The sequence below is a fragment of the Brienomyrus brachyistius genome, chromosome 18 (assembly GCF_023856365.1).
Source record: "Brienomyrus brachyistius isolate T26 chromosome 18, BBRACH_0.4, whole genome shotgun sequence".
In the NCBI taxonomy this organism is placed as follows: domain Eukaryota; kingdom Metazoa; phylum Chordata; class Actinopteri; order Osteoglossiformes; family Mormyridae; genus Brienomyrus; species Brienomyrus brachyistius.
In genome coordinates this window covers 13,757,666-13,776,457 of record NC_064550.1, presented here as the reverse complement: position 1 = coordinate 13,776,457, position 18,792 = coordinate 13,757,666, and the positions used below count along the sequence as shown (strand labels likewise).

Genomic DNA, 18,792 nt, shown 5'->3' with positions numbered 1-18,792 from the left:
GTGACGTGTCATATTCGCAGGAAGTGGCGTCAGAGAGATATGCGGAAGTAGCCGAGCTGGCCCGTCTCTGACTCGGGTACCTGCGCGCGCTGGTTGTTTCTCTGGATCCGTCTCTACGGAGGCCGATGTTCTGCTGGTGGCCGCTCGACTTCTTCTCATCGGGCGCAGAAACTCACGTACTCTCGTAGCCACCGAACCACGGCATTAGGGAGCGGGCGCTTGTCTGCACTCACGACACCATGGACTCCACTAGTCAAGGTAAATGTCGCGGCGGGGAGGTTAGGCAACCGCTCTGGCGTTGGAAGGCGCCTCGCAGCTCTGCGTGGCCGCCGCCCGAGGGCCTCCGTTTGCTCCCTAGCAGTCGGCGAGGCTGGCCAAGCGCCTCTGCTGGCATGTAAATCCCGTCGCGTCCGGGAGGTCGTTGGCTAAAGAGAAACTTGCTGTCAGGTTAAGTTCCGTTGAAGGTGATTCCACGTGAACTGCTGGAAATGCCTTTACTTAACGCGCTTTAATTAACTGAAAGTTTAAGATGTTGTCGCGTTTTTAGCCGACGACACCTGCTTGTGTGGCAGTGGCATTAGCAGCTGATTATGTATATTTACGGAGCCAGACGGGATGTTAATATATTTACGTAATATACAATGATTTAACCCTGACTGTCAGTACAGTGCGTCTCGCAACGTCGGCTCGTTGACCCTGTTTTCCTTGGACCCCCCGGTACAGTTTCAGCAGCTCAACCACCCCGTGCCTGTCGCCGTGTCCCTCCTGCCTCTATCTAAGGGAGGGCGCGGCGCACATTCATGTTTGCTTATCTCTTGCTTTTGTTTACTTGCCTCGCGGAGTGTCGCTTTCAGTAACAAAAGTGTCACAGCTTCAGCTGTTTCTGTTTAGCTGTTAAAGCGTACTTTTGCTTAGGCCGATTGTAAAAATGGAACTGTCGCATGAAGTAATCGGATAAATCTTTGTATTCCTCGATCGATTGCTTTACTCATGTAAAACCGCAGTAAGTTATTTTGCATCTTGCATATTTTTTGTTTGTAAGTTGTGGTGTATAATCTGGGGTGGCATCCTTATTGAGTCAATTACTCAAATGGGGGTTTGATTAAAAAGCAGTAGGCTGAGAAGTCAGCAGCCGGTGCGCATGTTCCCAAATAGACCGATATAAGCAGCCCCCCCCCACCACCACCACCACCACCACCTTGGGTGTTTTATAATTCATTACCACTTTCTCTCGTCTTTCTGCTTGTGTCCTGGTAATGGTGCAGACATTAACCTCAACTCTCCCAACAAAGGCCTGGGGTCGGACCTTCCAGCTCAGGGAGCTGCCGGTATTGCCTCCAGTAACGCCACCAGCACTCTGCCACCGGGCCTGACAGAAGAAGAGGCACAGGAACTGAGGACTGAGCTTGCGAAGGTACTGCGCCACCTGCTGGCTGCCCTCCGCATAGCACTCAAACAAGCACAGAAACGTTTGAGGGGCCTGTGAAGGGCAAGCGCTTTGTTTGTCCGGTCACCATTTAAGCAGCTCTGCCCCTCATTTTATCTGCAGTGTGGGTTTAAAGACACAGCAGAGACTCTTTAGGGGTCGAACGAATTTGGCACTCTCTCTTCCCAGGTGGAGGAGGAGATTCACACCTTACGGCAAGTGCTGTCCGCCAAGGAGAGGCACGCGGCCGACCTGAAGCGGAAACTGGGCCTGAATCCACTCAATGAGCTCAAGCAGAACCTCAGCAAGAGCTGGCAGGACGTCCAGGCCTCCAACGCGTAAGTGTCCACCGAGGGAAAAGCCCTGCACTCTTAAAAATAAACATTTGATCCGGCAGGCGTGGGGCTCGAGGTCGGCGTGTTCCTCGGGTTCCCGGCGATCATCTGTCACGCCAGGCAGCTGAGATTTTCAAGGCTTGGTTTGAGAACACACGTTTGAAAATGCCATCAAGCGTCTGTGCCATCTTTGCCCGAGGCCCTTTCGTGTCCAAATGACTTGCAAAAGCTTCCAGAAATACCCATGATATATATTACGACGGTACGAACTTGTTGCCTCGAGCCATGCTGTCTGGGAGAAGGGACAAGGCGTAAAGTGTCACTGTGTCAGAGCTGCGTCATTCAGGCTGCCTGGTTCCGCCAGCGAACCCCTCAGTGGTGGGTGTGGAGGGTGTCCTTTGTCTTTAACCACATCTTTCTTTCTAGCTATGTGAAAACCGCACAGAAACTTGCCGAGTGGAACGAGGCGTTTACCGGCTCCCACTTGTGAGTTTGTCGCTTAGCGCCGCGCTGCCGTCGTGGTCTGGCTCCGCCCTCCTCTCCATGCGCCTTCCTTTTGATTCGGGGCCGCGGGAGGCTGGGACCCGCGGTGAGACCGGACTGGATGTCCATCCCGATAGCCTTTCTGCTTTCGCTGCTGCCGTTAACGACGCTAACTAATGATCGCGCTTGCTGCCCGTGACAGTAGCCCACGCCTGTTTTAAATTATTATTTTTAAACTTCCAGTCTCTGTCCACGTTTCTCTGAAGCTGGAAAGTTCCCTCAGTGGAACAACAACCAGTTGTGGGCTTGGCAGAACCAGCAAGATTTCACACTAGCAGCCTCAGAGTGTGCATCGTATTGCGTGTGATCTACGTCCCTTTGGTCCCATTCAGGCTCTTTTTGGGAGATTACATCTCCCAGCTGTATCCGCGGGAGTCGGCTCCCACCGTCACACCTTGGCAGAGGTGATAACGCTGCCTAACCACTAACATTCGCTGCTGGGTTTTGGTTTTTTTTGCATTATGAGATATTCCTTAGGAATTAAAAGGAATTGGGAATTGTCCTCTGCCCAGGTGCTGCGAATGGAAGAGGTCTTTGTCCATCCTTGTCCTTCTTCCTGTCCCTGTCTCATTCCTTCCTTCAGGTGGTATTCAGTTCTCTACCATTTATTTATTTACTTATCTTTTTATTTGTCTCTTTGTTTTTGTTAGACTTTTTTTAAAATTCTAAACATTCTTCATTGGAGTGTAATGTAATACAATGTATTTATAAAGTGCAGTTAAGTAAAGCTTTAAATTAATCTGTATGTAACTTTACTCCAAAAGGATGTCATGTTTTACACTCAAATGCTGTTGGCTGTCTGAGCCAGCTGGTCTGACAGGTTTTTTGCTAATTGATGACACCAGCTTCTTCTTGTACATCCTCCTCAATTCAGTCTGCTGGTGGCCATCTAGCCTGCCTGAGGGGATAATAATGAATATTCCTTCCATTGGCCTGTCTTTGTCACATGACACTTAGTCCCATGACGTTTAAATTGAATCATCCGTCTTAATTCAGCCCAAAAGGTTTTTAGTTTCTGTACACTAATCGACGTTCTGTTGCAAGCATGTTTTTTTTTTTTTTTTTTTTTTTTTTTTTTTTTTTTTTTTAGCAGATGCATTTGGCCAAAGCAACGTACATTTGAGGCAGGTCGTCACTAATGGCTTGAACGCCGCTTTAATGTCTGAATAATCTATTAGCCAAGCTGCAGCGTGCTGTCAAGTCTAACGTGTAAACGTGGTTTTATGGCACACAGACTCCCCTCTGTTCATTTTTGCTGGACTGCAGATGTTTCCCGGTCTGATGCTTTCCCTCCGCAGTCAGCCGGCCATCTCCCATGGGGCCCTGTGGCCCCCCCGGCGGTTTTGTCTCGCAGCCAGTTTTGCCCAAGCTTGCGCTGATTCTGTCAGTCTGTGTCTCTTGTAAACATTACAGCTGGCTGGCTGGCTGGCAGCTGGATTCTCCACAGCGTCGCTGTAGCCCTGACCGGCTTGGTGGTTTCCGCATACTTCTGGATGTGGACCTTAAGTGTCGCCTTTTCACTGTAGCCCATCTGTGTCAGCCTGTACCTAGCTAGAATAGATATTGCTGTTTTTGTTTAAATCCTTTGCATTTGTAATGTTTTGGAACTATAATCTGTGTCCCCCCCCCCCCCAGTGATTTCATGTGCATGTTTTCCCTCCCTTGAACAATCTTTTACAGTCTAATACTTTGTTTGTAGATATCTCACAGCGTCGGCCACTTTGGAGGACATTAGCCAATCAGAAGCGTGAGTTTTTTGGTTCTATTTTTATTTTTTTTTTTATGTTATTTTTTTGTTGTTCTGGGTTTTGCCTTCAGGTGCCTTTCAGTGGGTGGTGTTGTTTCCGTATTAACCGTTCCTGCGTAGCGGTCCTTTTCTCTCTTGGGGGATTATTGGGTCTGAGGTCAGGCCCTGGTGCTTTTAATTCTTTGACTTGTTCCAATGTGGCCAAGCTTCATATCTGTCAGTACTTTTGGGTACTTCCAGTGCTTCCAAAAATGTGTCGTTAAAGTGGATATGGCCAGGTCAGACCCGAAGGTTGATGGATAGCAGGCGAGCTGAGCGTTTGCTAGCCGTGACGCCGCGTGAAGGTTAATTTGGATCTGCTGGAGAAGAACGGGGAAGGGCGGGGCTTAGAGCTGCCCGGGTCGTACAAGAATGGGACGTGCCGGTGCGGCGTGTTTGGCACAATGACACCCCCCTACTCTCCTGCCCACGTCGGCATGAATGTTACAGCCTTAGGGAGAGACTGCTTCACGGCTCTCGGGAACAATCCAGTGTCCCCCAGACTGCTGGATCCCAATCATCTGACCAGGAGATTACTATAGAAAGTCTATATGTTATGAATTAAGCATTATTACAGTGGGATTCTTTTATTTAGTGGTTCATATTTTTGTCCACATTTTGGCGTTCATTGAAATTCCTGTGCTTTTCAAGCCTGGTCCTAGAGGCCCACCAGTTTCTAGGGTGTCTGTTGAGGTGCCTGTTCATAAACATCACACCAGGCACATTCCTTGTCGACCTGAATTTCAGTGTTAACCATTACTTTGATTTTTTTTTTTTTTTTTTTTAATAAACCATATTAAATATTCCTGGTTAATGATATTTCCTAAGTACTCAGGCATGAAAGGGATTACTTTAAGTGTTATGAATGGGGGGAAATGCTTGGGCAAAGGGACCATGTTTTATAATGAACCAGCACAAGTATAATTTCTCTGCATGAGGCTGCATTAGTCTTTATTGAATTGATTATAATGTAGGCTGCACCCTCAGAGGAGTAGTGCTGGTTCGCAAGCAGGCAGACGGCTTTTTATTTTCTCCCTCCCTTCTCCTCCCCAGATTCTTGTTGCGTAAGTAAGGTGAGGCTCTGTGGTATAATGACCTTGCCTCATGTAATACCATGTGCTGGAAAGCAGGAGATTTTGCTTTTTTTGTGTGGCCCTTTTTTTGTCGACACAGACCCGTGGTTCTCTGAACAGAATAAAGCATGTGATGCATCGATTGAGCTTGTGCCATTCAGAGCTAATGAGCTAATGTCGCCTAAGCTGAGTGAAGCACACTGCACCCGCAGCTGACTGCATCCTTTTGGGTTTGGTGTCTCTGGGAAGCATTTCCTACTTGTTTCACTGTTTGTATTTTGTTTTGCTTTTTTTTAAAATACGCGTTAGAATAGATAGGTTTAGTTTTAGCCATCGGGGGCCTCGCTGCACGTTATGACGGCGGCAGTGGTCCTTCAAGGCCTCCCACACTCAAGCCTATGCCCCCGTGTGCCCTCCCCAGGTACAAGAAGACTCAGGAAACTCTGTCTCAGGCCGGCCAGAAGACCTCCGCCGCCCTATCCACCATGGGCACCGCCATCAGCAGGAAACTGGGCGACATGAGGTACGACTGGGGCTCAGTCCCGCTCCGGGTGGCCTGGCCCAGCTTACTGAAGGCGCCCCCTGGGTGTCGGAAGTCTCTTCTGCCTCAGCGGGGCCATTTGTTAGCGGTGATCAGCACCGGCCTCTGTGGAAATGATGGCGTTTTCTGTATCTTACATGCCTCGCCCACAAATTACTGTACACTGATGTATCCGTCCAGAATGTTTTCCGCGGAAAGAGGGCGCTCACGCAGATGCCGGGATTGTAGGATGCATCGTACATCTGTCGTATAATTATGCACCCTTAGTGATGTTTTTGTTGAAAGAAGTCAAGCACCTATAATCCAAGACCATCTGGATCCTCCTTTGGGCGCCATTTAATGGTGCCTTTGGAAAATGAATATTGAGACCTTTCGATGACAAATGACAAGGATATGACTCAGTTCCTGACACACACCCCCCGTATCAGCACCACTATGCTGGTGTGTGTGTGTGTGTGTGTGTCTGCTCCTTCCTGGCATGTGCCCTTTCTCCCGGTTCCTTGATTCCTGTTGAAACACACATAGCTCCTCCCACTCTTGTATTGCTCTGCCTTTTTGAGATTTTGTTTAAATCATCATTCATCATAAATGCTCCCGTGGCCACAGAGGCGATCAGTGACTCTCCCGAATGAACTCCATTTGCTAATGTTTTCCCAGCGGTTCTGTAGTGACTGTAAAACAACTATTTCTGTCACTTTACGGTAATGCCTGCTGCTTCTGTACGGCAGGGCGCCCCCTGCTGGTATCACAGGGTAACAACTGCTGAGAACTAACCAACAGCGGTGCACTGTCCTGCTGACGGTTTTACTCCATTTGTTCGGGTCTTGTCTGTGATGCCTGTCAGTGTGTAAATAAGTATCCACATGAGCACCTGCCGACCCCTGCACACCCCGCCCCCCACGCCTTTTCCCCCTCCCCTTTCCCGGATGCTGCTCCTTGTGTTGCTCACCCCCACTTTCTCCTTTCTGTTGCTGCCTGCTGGCCCCACAGAGCCCTGCCTTTCTCACACTCGCTTAGGTAAGACGACACTCTGTCTGTAGTAAATGGCACATTTCTATTTATTCACCTCCCCTGGTACGTCACGTTAAGCTAATCACACAAGCACTGCACTTCCTGCCAGCTTTTTGGTCTTGTTTGAATAATCCGTTGACAGTCCCTGTTTTATCATCGTGGCCCTGAACACTTGCATGCTTACAACACGTTTAGCTTTAGCCCTGAGCTCACAGCTACTTCAGGCTCCTCTTTGTCGCCAGGCTGCTTAATGTTGCTCTTTGTCTCCTAATGCCTTCCGAGTAGCGGTTACTCCATACGCCACTCGATAAGTATGCCGGCTATGAGGTAAAGTACCACTGTCCAGTCGCTCCGTCCGTAATGCCGTGATGTCACAACCTCTAATTCTTCTGGTGTCCGTTTTGTGTCTCGTTCCTCCGTTTATAGAGTGTTTGTGTTTGACCTTTTGGTTTTTCCGTTTTATGATTCCTAGGAACTCTCCAACCTTCAAGACATTTGAGGACAAAGTCGGCAACATAAAGGTAGGATTTGGCACATGAGTAACACGCTGTGAGAGTTTAACATTGCGCCCAGACCTCGACGTGGGATTGGTCATTGTTTGTCTATGTCTGTGTGCAGTACAAGATGGTCGGCAACCGTGGCCCTGATGAGGGAGCACAGTCCCCAACTGCGCCAAGTGGCGTGCAGGACGGTGCCCCCTTCTGAAGCGGCTCTCTCCGTGGGACCCCAAACCCCCCCGGCACCAACTTACTAAAAGCATAGGCAGATGTCATCTCACTGTAAAACACAGGAGTACACTGTCACATCTCCGCCGGTTGTAAAAAAAATAAATAAATCAGAGATATATTTGACCGTTTTGTAATATGAACTATTTTACACTGCTTTGCGTAATGTTTTTACATAACTTTTATCTGTAGATCTATATATAAAATGACTATTTACAAAGTTCTGCCGGCTGGTGTTCGTTGGGGGTTGAGGGGCTGAGATTTACCGAAGAAATTGAAACTTAAAAGTATATATATATATATTTAGAAATATTAATATAGGAATTCCTCTCCATTTTTGTAACTTGAAACATCTGCATCTTCATCTTGTGGTTTTTATTTCTTTATTTTTCTTTTGTTCATCCCTGGTTACCTTGTGAAACAGCCATCTGCCGCCCGCCAAAGCACAGTGACATCACTCCACCGACCTTGCGCAGTTCCACTTTGCTTCAGGAGGGCAGGGCTGCTTTGAGAGTTTCTGGAGAAAGTCCGAGGGCATGGCTTAGGCATGCTACTATAGGGGTAGGCGCTAGCTTCGTGCCGTATGCTAATCGGTAGCTTTAAGGTGGAGGAAGCTGTTACAGTTAAACCGTTCTGCTCGTGCGTCTGCTGTGAGGAAGCAGTTCGCGTTCTGGCAGATCCAACTTTGCCGACTGACGCTTCTTCTCATGGAAAGCGTGCAGAGCTCCTTCTGCTTGCTAGTGTGTTGTCTTCACTTTGAATGTAATGTCTGGTTTTGGTTAAGGTTGGCGATGGCCAATTGAAGCGAACCAATTGCTGTTTTCTGACACCACTAGGTGGTGCTCTCTTTTTTTAGAAAGGGCTCAATTCATGCCCCAAAGGAAACCAAGAGCAGCGTCCAGTGAGGACAAAAAAAAATTCAGAAAATGGCTCATGGAGCTTCGTTTGGCCATCACTAGTTTAGGTTCTGATTTTGATGTCTTGGTCTCTTGTGGGTGTATAGTTCAGTTGTTTCATTCTGTTTTGTTTTTGGGAGATTTGCATGAAGCGGCCATATTGGGGGGGATGACCTTGCTGCCAATAATTTTGTAATCCGTTTACTTTTGCATGTTTGGGAGCTTTTCTGTGCCACCGAGAGAAGACGCCCATTTAACTTGCTTGGCATCGAGCTGCCAATGTGATGACGGTGTGAAACACAGTACACTATGCTAACAGTGAACCTGTACCAAATTACGATTTATATACTAGCCCACGTAGGTGCAATAATGAAATGGGAGCTTCAATGGGTTGATGGTGGCTGTAGGAATGAATGGCATTCAGATGTTTCTTCGGGATAGGAAACGGCACTGGAATTGTGAAGTGGCTGTCTCGTTTCCATCACTCATAAGAATATCATTAAAGCATTCGTTTAAGCTCTACGTGATGTGTGTAATTCTTTTTTTCAATGACAAGTTTTATGTATGAGATGCTTTTAATGCTTTTTAAAATCCTTCATTATTTAAAAATAGGCTGAATCATGACGCCTTTTGGCTTATTTTTCTTCCCTGGGATGAGGTTTGACCTTTAATCCAGATTGCCGCTTACATACATTATTAATACTGTTATTCATACTCTCTGCTCTCCTTCCTAAGTGGTGTTCGTTCTGAAGCAGTAATTATATCAGCAGGAGTGAGCGTGTCACGAAACACTGAATATTTGTTCATCTGACACTATTCCTGCATCCCTCCATTTTCTATTAGAACCTGTGATACTCCGGTGTACCTGGAGGCAATACCCAGGAGCACCACTAGGTGGGGTTGACACCAATGTCTTGTAAGTCGAATCATAATTTATCAAATGCGCAAATGTACAACAATACACAATACACACTCTATGTAATGAGTATTCTTGAGAACTAGTGTGATTTGTAGAGTTAAGTGACAAAATTGAATGAAAATGTAGTACAGATACTTTGCACCTTTCTAACAGACTGATCAGCCGTTGAGTAGTTTCTGTTGGAGAGGAGCAGCTGATACCGAGTGTGAAAAAACGCAGGTTCCACCGAGATTTGAACTCGGATCGCTGGATTCAGAGTCCAGAGTGCTAACCATTACACCATGGAACCAGCACTGAAATCGAACCACAACATGGTGCCATTGCAATCCGATTTCCCCGCTGCCGGAACCCGGGATCGAACCAGGGACCTTTAGATCTTCAGTCTAACGCTCTCCCAACTGAGCTATTCCGGCACGTAAGTCCCTTTGCAGACAATAGTCTACTTGCAAAGAAATTGTAACTTAAGATCGCTTTTCGTGCGGTTTCCGCCGGTGTCAAGATACCTCGCAGTTAACTTTTTAGATTATTAACTACACGGCCATCAGATGGCGCTGAAAATCAAACATCAGTCCGTAGACATTCAAAACGTTAAACACACGTGGTCTGGACTTTTTTCACCCTTCTCGCTAATACACAGTTTTGCGTCGCTTTGGGCAAACAAACAGAGATATGCTAAATATACAGATATGCTAAGTAAGGTACGTGTATTGATATATACACGTGTATTTGAAACTATATTGTAAAACTACGCAAAAACCTTGCATTCCCTGACCGGGAATCGAACCCGGGCCGCGGCGGTGAGAGCGCCGAATCCTAACCACTAGACCACCAGGGAAAACAAGCAAGGTTTTCTATGTGTTCTTCAACACAGTATCTTTTATTTACTATATATAGGTTTTAGTTTGGGTTAATTGGAGCTCCGCCTTGGGCTGAGTGGCGTCACCCTGGTCTATAAATGAGGGTTGTCTTGAGCGCTGGAGAGAACAGGAGTTGAGAAGGTCTGATCGCATCAGAACGTGCTGAAGACGGGACACCCCCGGTTTAAATGGCCCCCGTCGCCTAACGTTTAGCCCCCCTGAGCTTTGCCGTTTAGGAGTTTGACTCAACTTGGGCGCAGATCTCCTTACTACCCGGTGAGTGCATTTGTTGCAGTTTATGGTCACACTTAATGACCGTGGTCCTTCGTATGCGTGTTTAATACATTGTACTTCTGTACAATACTTCGGACTTATTAATAGCTGACTATTCAGCCTCACATAGGTGTGTTTTTACTTTTCTCAAAGGAGACACGCTGAAAGTATTGTTTATTAATAATTATTAATTAATATTAATAGTTGTTATCCAAAGGTATTGCCGTTTAGTTCCAGCTGTCAAGTTGTATATTTCAACCCCTGTGTACAGATATTTCTAATCGGATACATTAACACGTGATGATTATCTTACTTGTCTCCAACAAGTACGAATGTTGGTTTAAGTTTTTTATTTTGTATAAGCAGATTAACAGTTGTACACTTTCGCTAGAAACTGCTTTCTAAAAGATATGGCAACAGAAATGGTTATAGTGCCAAACAGCGCATGAAAGGACACAATGTCTTCGCTCTGGGCATACGGAACTATACCGCGATTTCACTCGCTTGCACGTGAAAAACGTGATGGCTGAGGCAGTAGCCGTTGCGTAATGCCTGATATCCTGTATCCTTTTTCAAAACTGCGTCCACTTCCGTAACTCTGTCTGTTTCCCTACAAGGATTTCTGTCAATCACACGCCTGAAGGATGGCTGCGATCCCATCAAGCGGCTCTTTAGTTGCCACCCATGACTACTACAGAAGTGAGTATCGGGACGCTCGCTATAAACTTACTTGTATGAAAGATTACCACGTCCAGAAAGTACAAATCCAGACCAAGGTTTTGTTTCAACCAATCAGTTGAGTGTTCTGACCTAACTCCTTAGGCTCAACTGGTTGGTCTGGATTTGTACTTTCTGGACGTTGGCTGTCTGCAATAGATTACGTTTGTGAGTAACATCACCAACACTGGTGGTAAATCATGCTGTTTTCTTCACCAGGACGCCTGGGCTCCACTTCCAGCAACAGTTCATGTGGGAGCTCAGAATACATGGGCGAGGTGATTCCTCACCATCCAGGTAAGACTGGTCATAAAATTGGCCGTGTGGCAACTTAAAAATTTAACCATGAGATGCAAACGCCAGAGGTCTCGCTGTCCAAACACACCTTTTCAGCCTGGTGTTCACATGTAGACAGATTTGCGTTTGAAAGTTGTGTGCTTAAAGTTTAAGATGCAGTTGTGATATTTTTGCACCCCCGTCGTTCTACTGTCCCTGCTTGTAGGTCTGCCCAAGCAAGACTCTGGTCACTGGTGGTCCAGTTTCTTTTTTGGGAAGCAGAACCAGCCAGGCACTTCCACTGTGACTGAAGCTCAGCAGAAGTGAGTGTGGCCTACTGGACTACATGTCCCAGGGGGTTTCACTGCTCGTGTTGTTGCATTCCCACCGTATCGCGACCTCCATGGGATGGTCTGTAAGCTTACTGCAGCTCTGCCTATAACTCCCAGAATCCTCCTTGTGTGCTTTGGAGGTGCATGTTTAAGGATCAGGAGATGAGTTCCAATCTGCGATCATCCAAATAATCTAGTTCTGAACGTTCTAGAACGTTAAATGGTAAAATGTGGTCCGTAAAATCTAACGTGGACATCTGTGCAAAACCGAAGGATTTCTATGCGATGGACTCAAGCTGAGGAGGTCTCTCTTCCATTCCCTTGACTTGCAGGGTGGGGACGCTCAGTGTGACCAATGGCCAGGTGACATGTATCGCCAAGGAGATGGCGACCAAGCGGCAGCAGAGTGACTCAGGGGAGCCCGGGAAGGCCGAGGCTGGGAGTCCGCTCCCCTCGTGACACCGGGTTCGAGGCAGGGGTTAGGTGGCGGTGGTACATCTGTACTTATCCACAGAACTCAACATCATCTTATATCTGTGACCAAAAAAAAAACGTATTGCATATTCTACAGGACAAACAGCTTTGAGTACATCTAATCATCTCCCTTTCACCGTCCGGGTGTTGCGTTTATGTGAATAAACAAATTCAGCCTGCCTTTGGTGTGGAGTCTTGTTTTAGGACTACGTAATGGCAGATGACTCTACAGTGCCTGGAAAGAAGTTCCGGTTCTTTCTGATCAAATTTTTTTTATAGGCTGGGAGATTTATGAATTGTTATACATCCCGGCTTTAAGTTTATACTGATTTTTTTTTTTGTTTGCTATAAATGGCGGAGTGTATTGCTGTACTGTGATGTTTGTTTTTTTATGTGCTTGGCACGTTATGTTTCCGTTAGATCAAATAAAAAGAGAACGTACCACGAGAAATTCAACATTTGTGTGTCATGAGTCACTTTCGAAAGCAAGCTTTACTACGATGGAATAAAAAGTCGAAGAATACAATTTAACCGAATAGTATTTATTTGTCGACGTGTACAGCTAATGCTGTTTTCCTTTAAATGAAACTCTGGCGCCTTTTGGATGGAAAGAACTCATTCATCTTCCAGGCTACGCGGGTCACGGTCGCTGGACGTACTGAACTGTATTTATCCGAGTCACAGTAAACTTTGTACGATCCACTGCCGTTATACAACTGAAGGACGCAGGGGTTGGCAATTTCACACAGACAGCGACGTCTCCATATTGTGCCAAACTGAGACATTTTCGCGATTAGATCTTGTCTTCCTCACAACCGCGGATTTTTGTAAGACCTCATACAAAAAGCTCTCATCTTTTACATTACAGGTTTGCACTAGTGGCCTAAATTGTTCCAGTTTTTAGACATTACAGCACTTTATTCAACTGTTACTTATTTAATCGTCCAGTGTATATTTGTAAACGTTCTTTGTTTACAATCATTACCGCCAGTATCCCTGTTTTGATTGCTAAAGCGTAAGTGTTTTGTAAATGTATTCTGGTATAAAGGAAACGTCAGCGTAAATACAGCACAAATACCAACTCGGGTTTTCTCAGGCTGAGTCGTAAGTTTAAGTTGTTATATTCAATAGCTTGATGTTAATAAAAAAACAGTAATGGTAATGTTTAAGGACAAAACAGTGCTCTACTGAGACAGAACATCTCGAAACGGTGTTTCACAGGTTATCGCGTTCTTTTCCCCGCTGACTGCTTTGCTGGCATTTTCCATTTCACTTCTTAAGGACTGCCATTCCGTGTCTGCTATTCCTGCCTAGCAACACGCCCTGAGGAGGGGATAGAGGGGACCTCTGTAGCGCTGCCTCAGCTATGATTGGACGCCTGGAATTAAAAAAAAAAAACAAAACATTCAGTCCCAGGACAGACCCCTCCCCTGAGCCACACCAGGATCTGACTCAGTAGGGTGGGGACTGTTCTGTGGAGGTTCATAGGAACTGGGACATTATTAAGACGGGTCAGTTAAGGTTGCAGCTGACAGCATGAGAGGAAGTTTAGAAGTACTGCCGTCTTGCAAAATAGCTTTTTTTTGTTTTTCCTTTGTTCCTTTGCAGCATAGCATCCAGACTTACAGAGAAGTGCTCACCCAGCACTGGTGTTTACGGGAGGCGGCCTCTCTGCTAGGCTTTCAGGAGTGGTTTCCTGTTGGTGGAGATGTTTGCTTTACATGACAGGTTACTGAAAACCAGCATTTATGAGTTTATTTATAATCCAGTCTTAAAACTTAAATAGCCGATAGGAAACCATTAATATGACAGACTGGACTACCTCGACTGCGATGGGCTGGGTTGTTCCCCGCCTTGTGCCTGTAGCTTCCGGGATAGGCTCCGGACCCCCCGCAACCCAGAATGATTAGCGGTTTGGAAAATGGATGGATAGATGGACTACCTCGATGTGTATTGTGTTTTATATATAAATAGTTCTTTTATATATTATTTGTCACTAGTCGTTTACTTCATATTTTGATTGCATCGGCTTTCGACGTCACTAGCACAGTCTTGTGTGTAACACAATGGCAAATTAAACCTTTAAACTGAGTCTGAATTGAACTGGCTCATGCTGGGTAGAGTAGTGAGGGTATAGGGTGGTTGGGAATATGGAGCCACGTGTGCCGATGGGTTATTTAATTGTTCCCATTCGATGAGAATTAGCATTTAATTCTGACACAAACAAGAGGCGTTTTTAGATTAGCTAAACTTTACTGATCCCTATGGGATCTCCTTGTGTGTACATCAGCACGGCATGTAGAGAGCGGACGGACTTACAATTAGTGCAAAACAGACAAGGTGCAAGGATAGTAAACGTGGCGTACAGTAATTTTTTAAGTCGTGCTGACGCCAGCCCTCTGGGGGACAACTGTATTTAAACACTAATGTACACTGCTATCATTTTAAGTTGGGAGCACAGGACACACATCTTATACTGACCATTATAATGCACTATGTAGGTATGTATAGTGCCTTATAGATGACAGCTTCATAAAGCCTTCATAATGCATTATAATGACTTCATAGAGCATTATGCTATGGCTATAATGTTATGACTTTTTAGAAATAGTCATAGCAGTGTCTATAATACTTTATGAATACATTATAATGCATTATGAAGGTGTCTATAATGCATTATGATGACTGCTTTAATTAAAGTGTTACCGCAAGTTGCTATCCAACGAAAATCAACTAACAATTACTGAGCAATCAGGCTGCCACAAGGTAGGATGAGTCCTTCAAGATTCTTCACCTTGCATCTTCTGGTTCCTGCCCTTTTATCTTGAGGCTCCTGTCTGGCTGTCATCAAACATGGTCTGTTGTCTTAGACTCTGTGAAAAGGCTGGTATCACACACAGGTTTGGAAAAGAAGGCAAGCGTGTAAGAACATCTACTGCACCATCTGGAAATAAATTCCTTCCTCCCAAAGCGAGCACCTCTGGTCTGGTTCATTGCTTCAGGCAGAAACAATGGAATCAAACACTAGAAAGACCACAGACAGCTTTCAGTTGCACGGGAGGGCTGATGCCAATAAAACAAATGGGAGTTAAATGTTTTTCCAGTCTGCTTTGCTAACATGAACCTTTCGGAGATATGGGAAGCCTATCAGAGCAAACACGCTGTTCTGTACTCGTGTTTTTTTCAGTTTGCCTGGGACCAGAGATGTGCTTGTAAAGGCCAAATCCACTTCCTATAGATCTATTGGTTAACCACTCACCAAACAAAACAATTCTAAAAATAGATTTTGCGAGAGATGGCTGTACCTTTGCTGAATGGACGCTGCTCATCCTCACAGGTGCTGATGGTCCAGTTCACTGGAGAAACATGTCCACAGAATTCTTGGAAAGACAGCGGCTTATCTGGTTCTGTCCTTTACACTATTTGCAGTGCCAGTAGAGATGTTCTGTGCCTCACTGGGCCCTCGTAAAGAAAATGGGCAGTGAGGTGATGTCAACCCATCTAGTTAAGTTTACTCCTAGGATGGGCAAACCAACCTGGAATGGGTGAGTTACTGTTCTACCTGGTCTGACTAGTCACCAGCATAATCTTCTGACATCATCAACGTGAAACATTAAACAGGACTGATATTCATCCAAACAGATCTTTGCTATTGAGTCACATTAATAAAATTCTACAGTTCTCTGTATATTCGAAATTTTCAAGTACTTAGCATTAAGGCCATAACATTATAATACCACAATTATTTAAGAACACAGAAATAGGTATGACTGAAAAAGCTAGACTATGCCTACACCATGAAATTTGCAAAATGTTAGAAGGTACGATGTCCGGATATCTGACTGGTTCAACAGGAAACCCCAAGCTGTGCAGTGTAACCCGTTGCTTGGAGACGGTCCCCTTGTTTTACAAGTTTGTTTCGCCTTCAACTCTGGATGGATGGATCTGTCAGCCCCTTTTTAATGATTGAAAACAGGAATGTTACACAAAAACAAAGGGAGGAGAAAGGATCTTGGGTAGAATCTGAGAAAAACCTGACGTGTCATTTTCTGTTTCTGGGACTTTCGCAACGAGACCTCTTGTTTATCACCACAGCGCAGAACTTATCTTGAATCAAGCAGGTTACTGAATGTATTACCTACGCGCTTCAGGCATATCAGGACACCTCCGGGAACTGAGTAGGTGCCAGTTTGTCACTTTAACCCGCTAATAAGAGGCAGTCCATGTTTTTGCTCCCTCCCTGCTCCGCAAAAATGCGGACTATCTGACAGGGAGCAAAATTATGGGCTATCTAGGGGTCCATGAGGACCCGGTTGTGAAACACTGCCGTAGATAATTAGTTTCGCGGCAGCCATGGAGACCACAGTTCAGACACAGCCAGTCCTTAATATAGCAGAAAGCCGAAGCTCAATTAGATCGTACTCATTTCCCCTTTCCTACATGTGACGGTGTCATGCTCCCCACGTGAGAAACACCTTACCTTACAGTCGCTCCCATTTCCCACAATTCACCACCACAGGGTCTACTATGCCTCTGTATCGGTAACATTTTATAGCTAAAAGAAAGTTTAGCATCGTAATAAGATTCAAGAAATAAATGTTTTTGATTGGCTAAGAATGGCCTCTTAGGGTTTAGGGAGGGGGGGTCATGGTAACGGTCAAGAAGGAACTGGATCTATCCAGATAGGCTCTGGTATGAAATAAATCAAGCTGGTCGACGATACTGGATCTGATGACAGCAGCAAATGGAGTGGGACTGAAATACCCATTTGCTTCTGTGAAGCCAGGAGTCCGACGATGACTTGCAGGATGCTAATTAAAAGTGTACTTATGTTTTCTTTCGTTTCAGCTAATTCTAAAGATCCAAGTGCACTGTCACTAAAATTTAATATCTCCATAAGTGGTGCATTTCTGCTCTGACCCGACCCACATTTGTGAAGACTAAAAAAGCCTGCAAGAAAGTCGCGTGCGCTAAATGGAAAAAAGGCGAAATATTTTGCGCATGCTCCGTGTGTCTTTAATTCCGCAAACTGTGCGAAAGGTTATTCTGTACAAAGGTGAGCAGATCCTGTAAGGTTAAGCCTGTTTGCCTGAGACGTCTCTGAGATTGTAGTTTCGTCTCACTCAGCCCTGACCCAGTGACTCTGACTCGCACCTATTCCACAATACCGTTTCGGAACTGTTTGGCTTCGTGTTGGTTATTTCTGTCAGCCAAGGTACAGATATTAGTACCGTCCAGTAAAATGTGCGAACCTGCCAGATGCCGCCTGACGTGCATGTTTGTAAAGGTGAATGAATAACAGTTTAGATAAAGGTGATTAATCAAGGACTTTACTTTTGTGGCGCCTTCAAAACCAACATGGAAACCAGTTTGAATGAACACCCTAAACGTAAAGAAGGGGCAGATTTTGGCACTTTGGGTAAAAGCCCGGTGCAGAGTAGCCTACCGGCTAATGTCCCGTGACATCTCACGCACCATTTGGCAACCAGTTGAGTCAGCCGGGAAACTTGACACGAAAACGCTCCTTTCAATGTCACTTTCATGAACTCCTCCCAGCTCCAACCCACATCTCAAAATGGAACAAAATCGCATTCAGGCACTAGCGAGGATTTTTGGGGTGGCTATCATTTATTATACGTGACTCATTTTTGTACGATTCCCGCCTTCATTGTGTATGTGCGAGTTACTACCGCATCTGAGTCAACCGTGGATCTGAGTCGCGCATGCGCTGCCGATCTGAGTTAACCGCTAAAAAGCTACTTAAGTATTAAACTATTTAAGTAATAAAGGACTCTAGACTCTCACCAACTGTAAACAATTAAGGCCCATCTCATGTACGCCTAGAGCATACATTTTCATAAAATGGCTGATTACGTTTAATTGTCCGTATTGACTTTGACCCCTCACCGGATCTGGACATACGTTTTTTTGTATTTGGCTTGCTTTTAGTTACTTTTCAATTTTAGTTATTTTGTATTTGGTTTTCAACGCTGGCACATGCGCGACTCACATGCACGATGCAGCGCAAATAGAGACGGTTCGAACGGACGAGTCGTCCGATCTTTTTATTTCGTGGGAAATCCGTCGTCGCTATGCTGGATTAGTGGTCTTGTACCATTGACCTGTTTTTGTTTTATTTTCGGGGGGGGGGGGGGTGACAGATTGCAGCACTTGTTCTTTTTCCATCACTCTGTCCAGGCACGATGCACGTGGACAAAGAGTGTCAGCTCCATATATATCCTCCAACATCCTCTCACGCCACCTTACGGCCCCTCCCAGACGGGGGGGGGGGGGGGGTAGGGGGGGGGGTGTAGATAGACCTGACACCTGGCCAGGAGCCTATTAATATATTTAAACAGACGCATCATTAAACTTACATTTCATAATGAAAATGAATACTAACCGGGTATAGTACTGACCGAATACGAAGAGCATTGATCCGTAAAATACACACAAATGGTGCATAAGTACAGTACATAACCAAGCGCCGTCAACATTTACTCCGCAAAGATTGATTCTTCACACACGCCACCTCGTGGCAGCAACAAGGCATACGACATTTTGAACATTACAGGCTCCATATAAAATACCAACAAAACGCAACGCAT

General features: G+C 45.5%; 2 protein-coding genes, 1 long non-coding RNA gene and 3 other non-coding genes across 17 annotated transcripts; 2 read left to right on the top strand and 4 right to left on the bottom strand.

Moving 5' to 3' along the window:
• Positions 1-27: 27 nt before the first annotated feature.
• Positions 28-8,858, top strand: tpd52l2b (tpd52 like 2b). 7 transcript variants are annotated; one of them, XM_048983011.1, is made up of 10 exons: positions 28-258; positions 1,266-1,414; positions 1,616-1,764; positions 2,188-2,247; positions 4,004-4,051; positions 5,585-5,686; positions 6,695-6,721; positions 7,001-7,042; positions 7,188-7,236; positions 7,334-8,858. In XM_048983011.1, exons 1-10 carry the CDS (start codon positions 240-242, stop codon positions 7,418-7,420), a joined length of 732 nt encoding a protein of 243 aa, XP_048838968.1. In that variant the 5' UTR covers positions 28-239; the 3' UTR covers positions 7,421-8,858. The 7 variants fall into 7 exon arrangements, with proteins under 7 accessions (XP_048838968.1, XP_048838972.1, XP_048838969.1 ...); XM_048983012.1 differs by having other exon boundaries at positions 31-258; positions 1,293-1,414; XM_048983013.1 differs by lacking the exon at positions 2,188-2,247 and having other exon boundaries at positions 32-258.
• A 614-nt stretch (positions 8,859-9,472) lies between these two features.
• On the bottom strand, positions 9,473-9,544 carry trnaq-cug (transfer RNA glutamine (anticodon CUG)). Its single transcript has one exon. It is a non-coding gene; the product is annotated as a tRNA-Gln (tRNA).
• Positions 9,545-9,595: 51 nt separating this feature from the next.
• trnaf-gaa (transfer RNA phenylalanine (anticodon GAA)) lies at positions 9,596-9,668 on the bottom strand. Its single transcript has one exon. It is a non-coding gene; the product is annotated as a tRNA-Phe (tRNA).
• Positions 9,669-10,018: 350 nt separating this feature from the next.
• On the bottom strand, positions 10,019-10,090 carry trnae-cuc (transfer RNA glutamic acid (anticodon CUC)). Its single transcript has one exon. It is a non-coding gene; the product is annotated as a tRNA-Glu (tRNA).
• A 132-nt stretch (positions 10,091-10,222) lies between these two features.
• Positions 10,223-12,364, top strand: ppdpfb (pancreatic progenitor cell differentiation and proliferation factor b). Its single transcript, XM_048983018.1, has 5 exons — positions 10,223-10,388; positions 11,003-11,084; positions 11,322-11,399; positions 11,605-11,701; positions 12,043-12,364. Exons 2-5 carry the CDS (start codon positions 11,030-11,032, stop codon positions 12,167-12,169), a joined length of 357 nt encoding a protein of 118 aa, XP_048838975.1. The 5' UTR covers positions 10,223-10,388; positions 11,003-11,029; the 3' UTR covers positions 12,170-12,364.
• A 341-nt stretch (positions 12,365-12,705) lies between these two features.
• Positions 12,706-17,698, bottom strand: LOC125712692 (uncharacterized). Of its 6 annotated transcripts, XR_007383377.1 has the most exons (5): positions 16,665-17,689; positions 15,490-16,139; positions 14,979-15,068; positions 13,825-13,880; positions 12,706-13,562 (listed from the first exon to the last, which is right to left on the bottom strand). It is a non-coding gene; the product is annotated as an uncharacterized LOC125712692 (long non-coding RNA). The 6 variants fall into 6 exon arrangements; XR_007383379.1 differs by having other exon boundaries at positions 13,811-13,880; positions 14,923-15,068; positions 15,490-17,698; XR_007383378.1 differs by having other exon boundaries at positions 14,923-15,068; positions 15,490-17,697.
• Between the last annotated feature and the right edge of the window lie 1,094 nt (positions 17,699-18,792).

What these genes read in the sequence shown, in the direction of transcription:
- tpd52l2b (XM_048983011.1), top strand. An exon ending in AGGAAACTGGGCGACATGAG is followed by an intron (nt 5,687 to 6,694) that starts GTACGACTGGGG and finishes CTGGCCCCACAG; the next exon opens with AGCCCTGCCTTTCTCACACT. An exon ending in CCTTTCTCACACTCGCTTAG is followed by an intron (nt 6,722 to 7,000) that starts GTAAGACGACAC and finishes CCTTCCGAGTAG; the next exon opens with CGGTTACTCCATACGCCACT.
- ppdpfb (XM_048983018.1), top strand. Translation starts at nt 11,030, where the DNA reads ATGGCTGCGATCCCATCAAGCGGCTCTTTAGTTGCCACCCATGACTAC. An exon ending in GGTGATTCCTCACCATCCAG is followed by an intron (nt 11,400 to 11,604) that starts GTAAGACTGGTC and finishes CCCTGCTTGTAG; the next exon opens with GTCTGCCCAAGCAAGACTCT. An exon ending in GTGACTGAAGCTCAGCAGAA is followed by an intron (nt 11,702 to 12,042) that starts GTGAGTGTGGCC and finishes CTTGACTTGCAG; the next exon opens with GGTGGGGACGCTCAGTGTGA.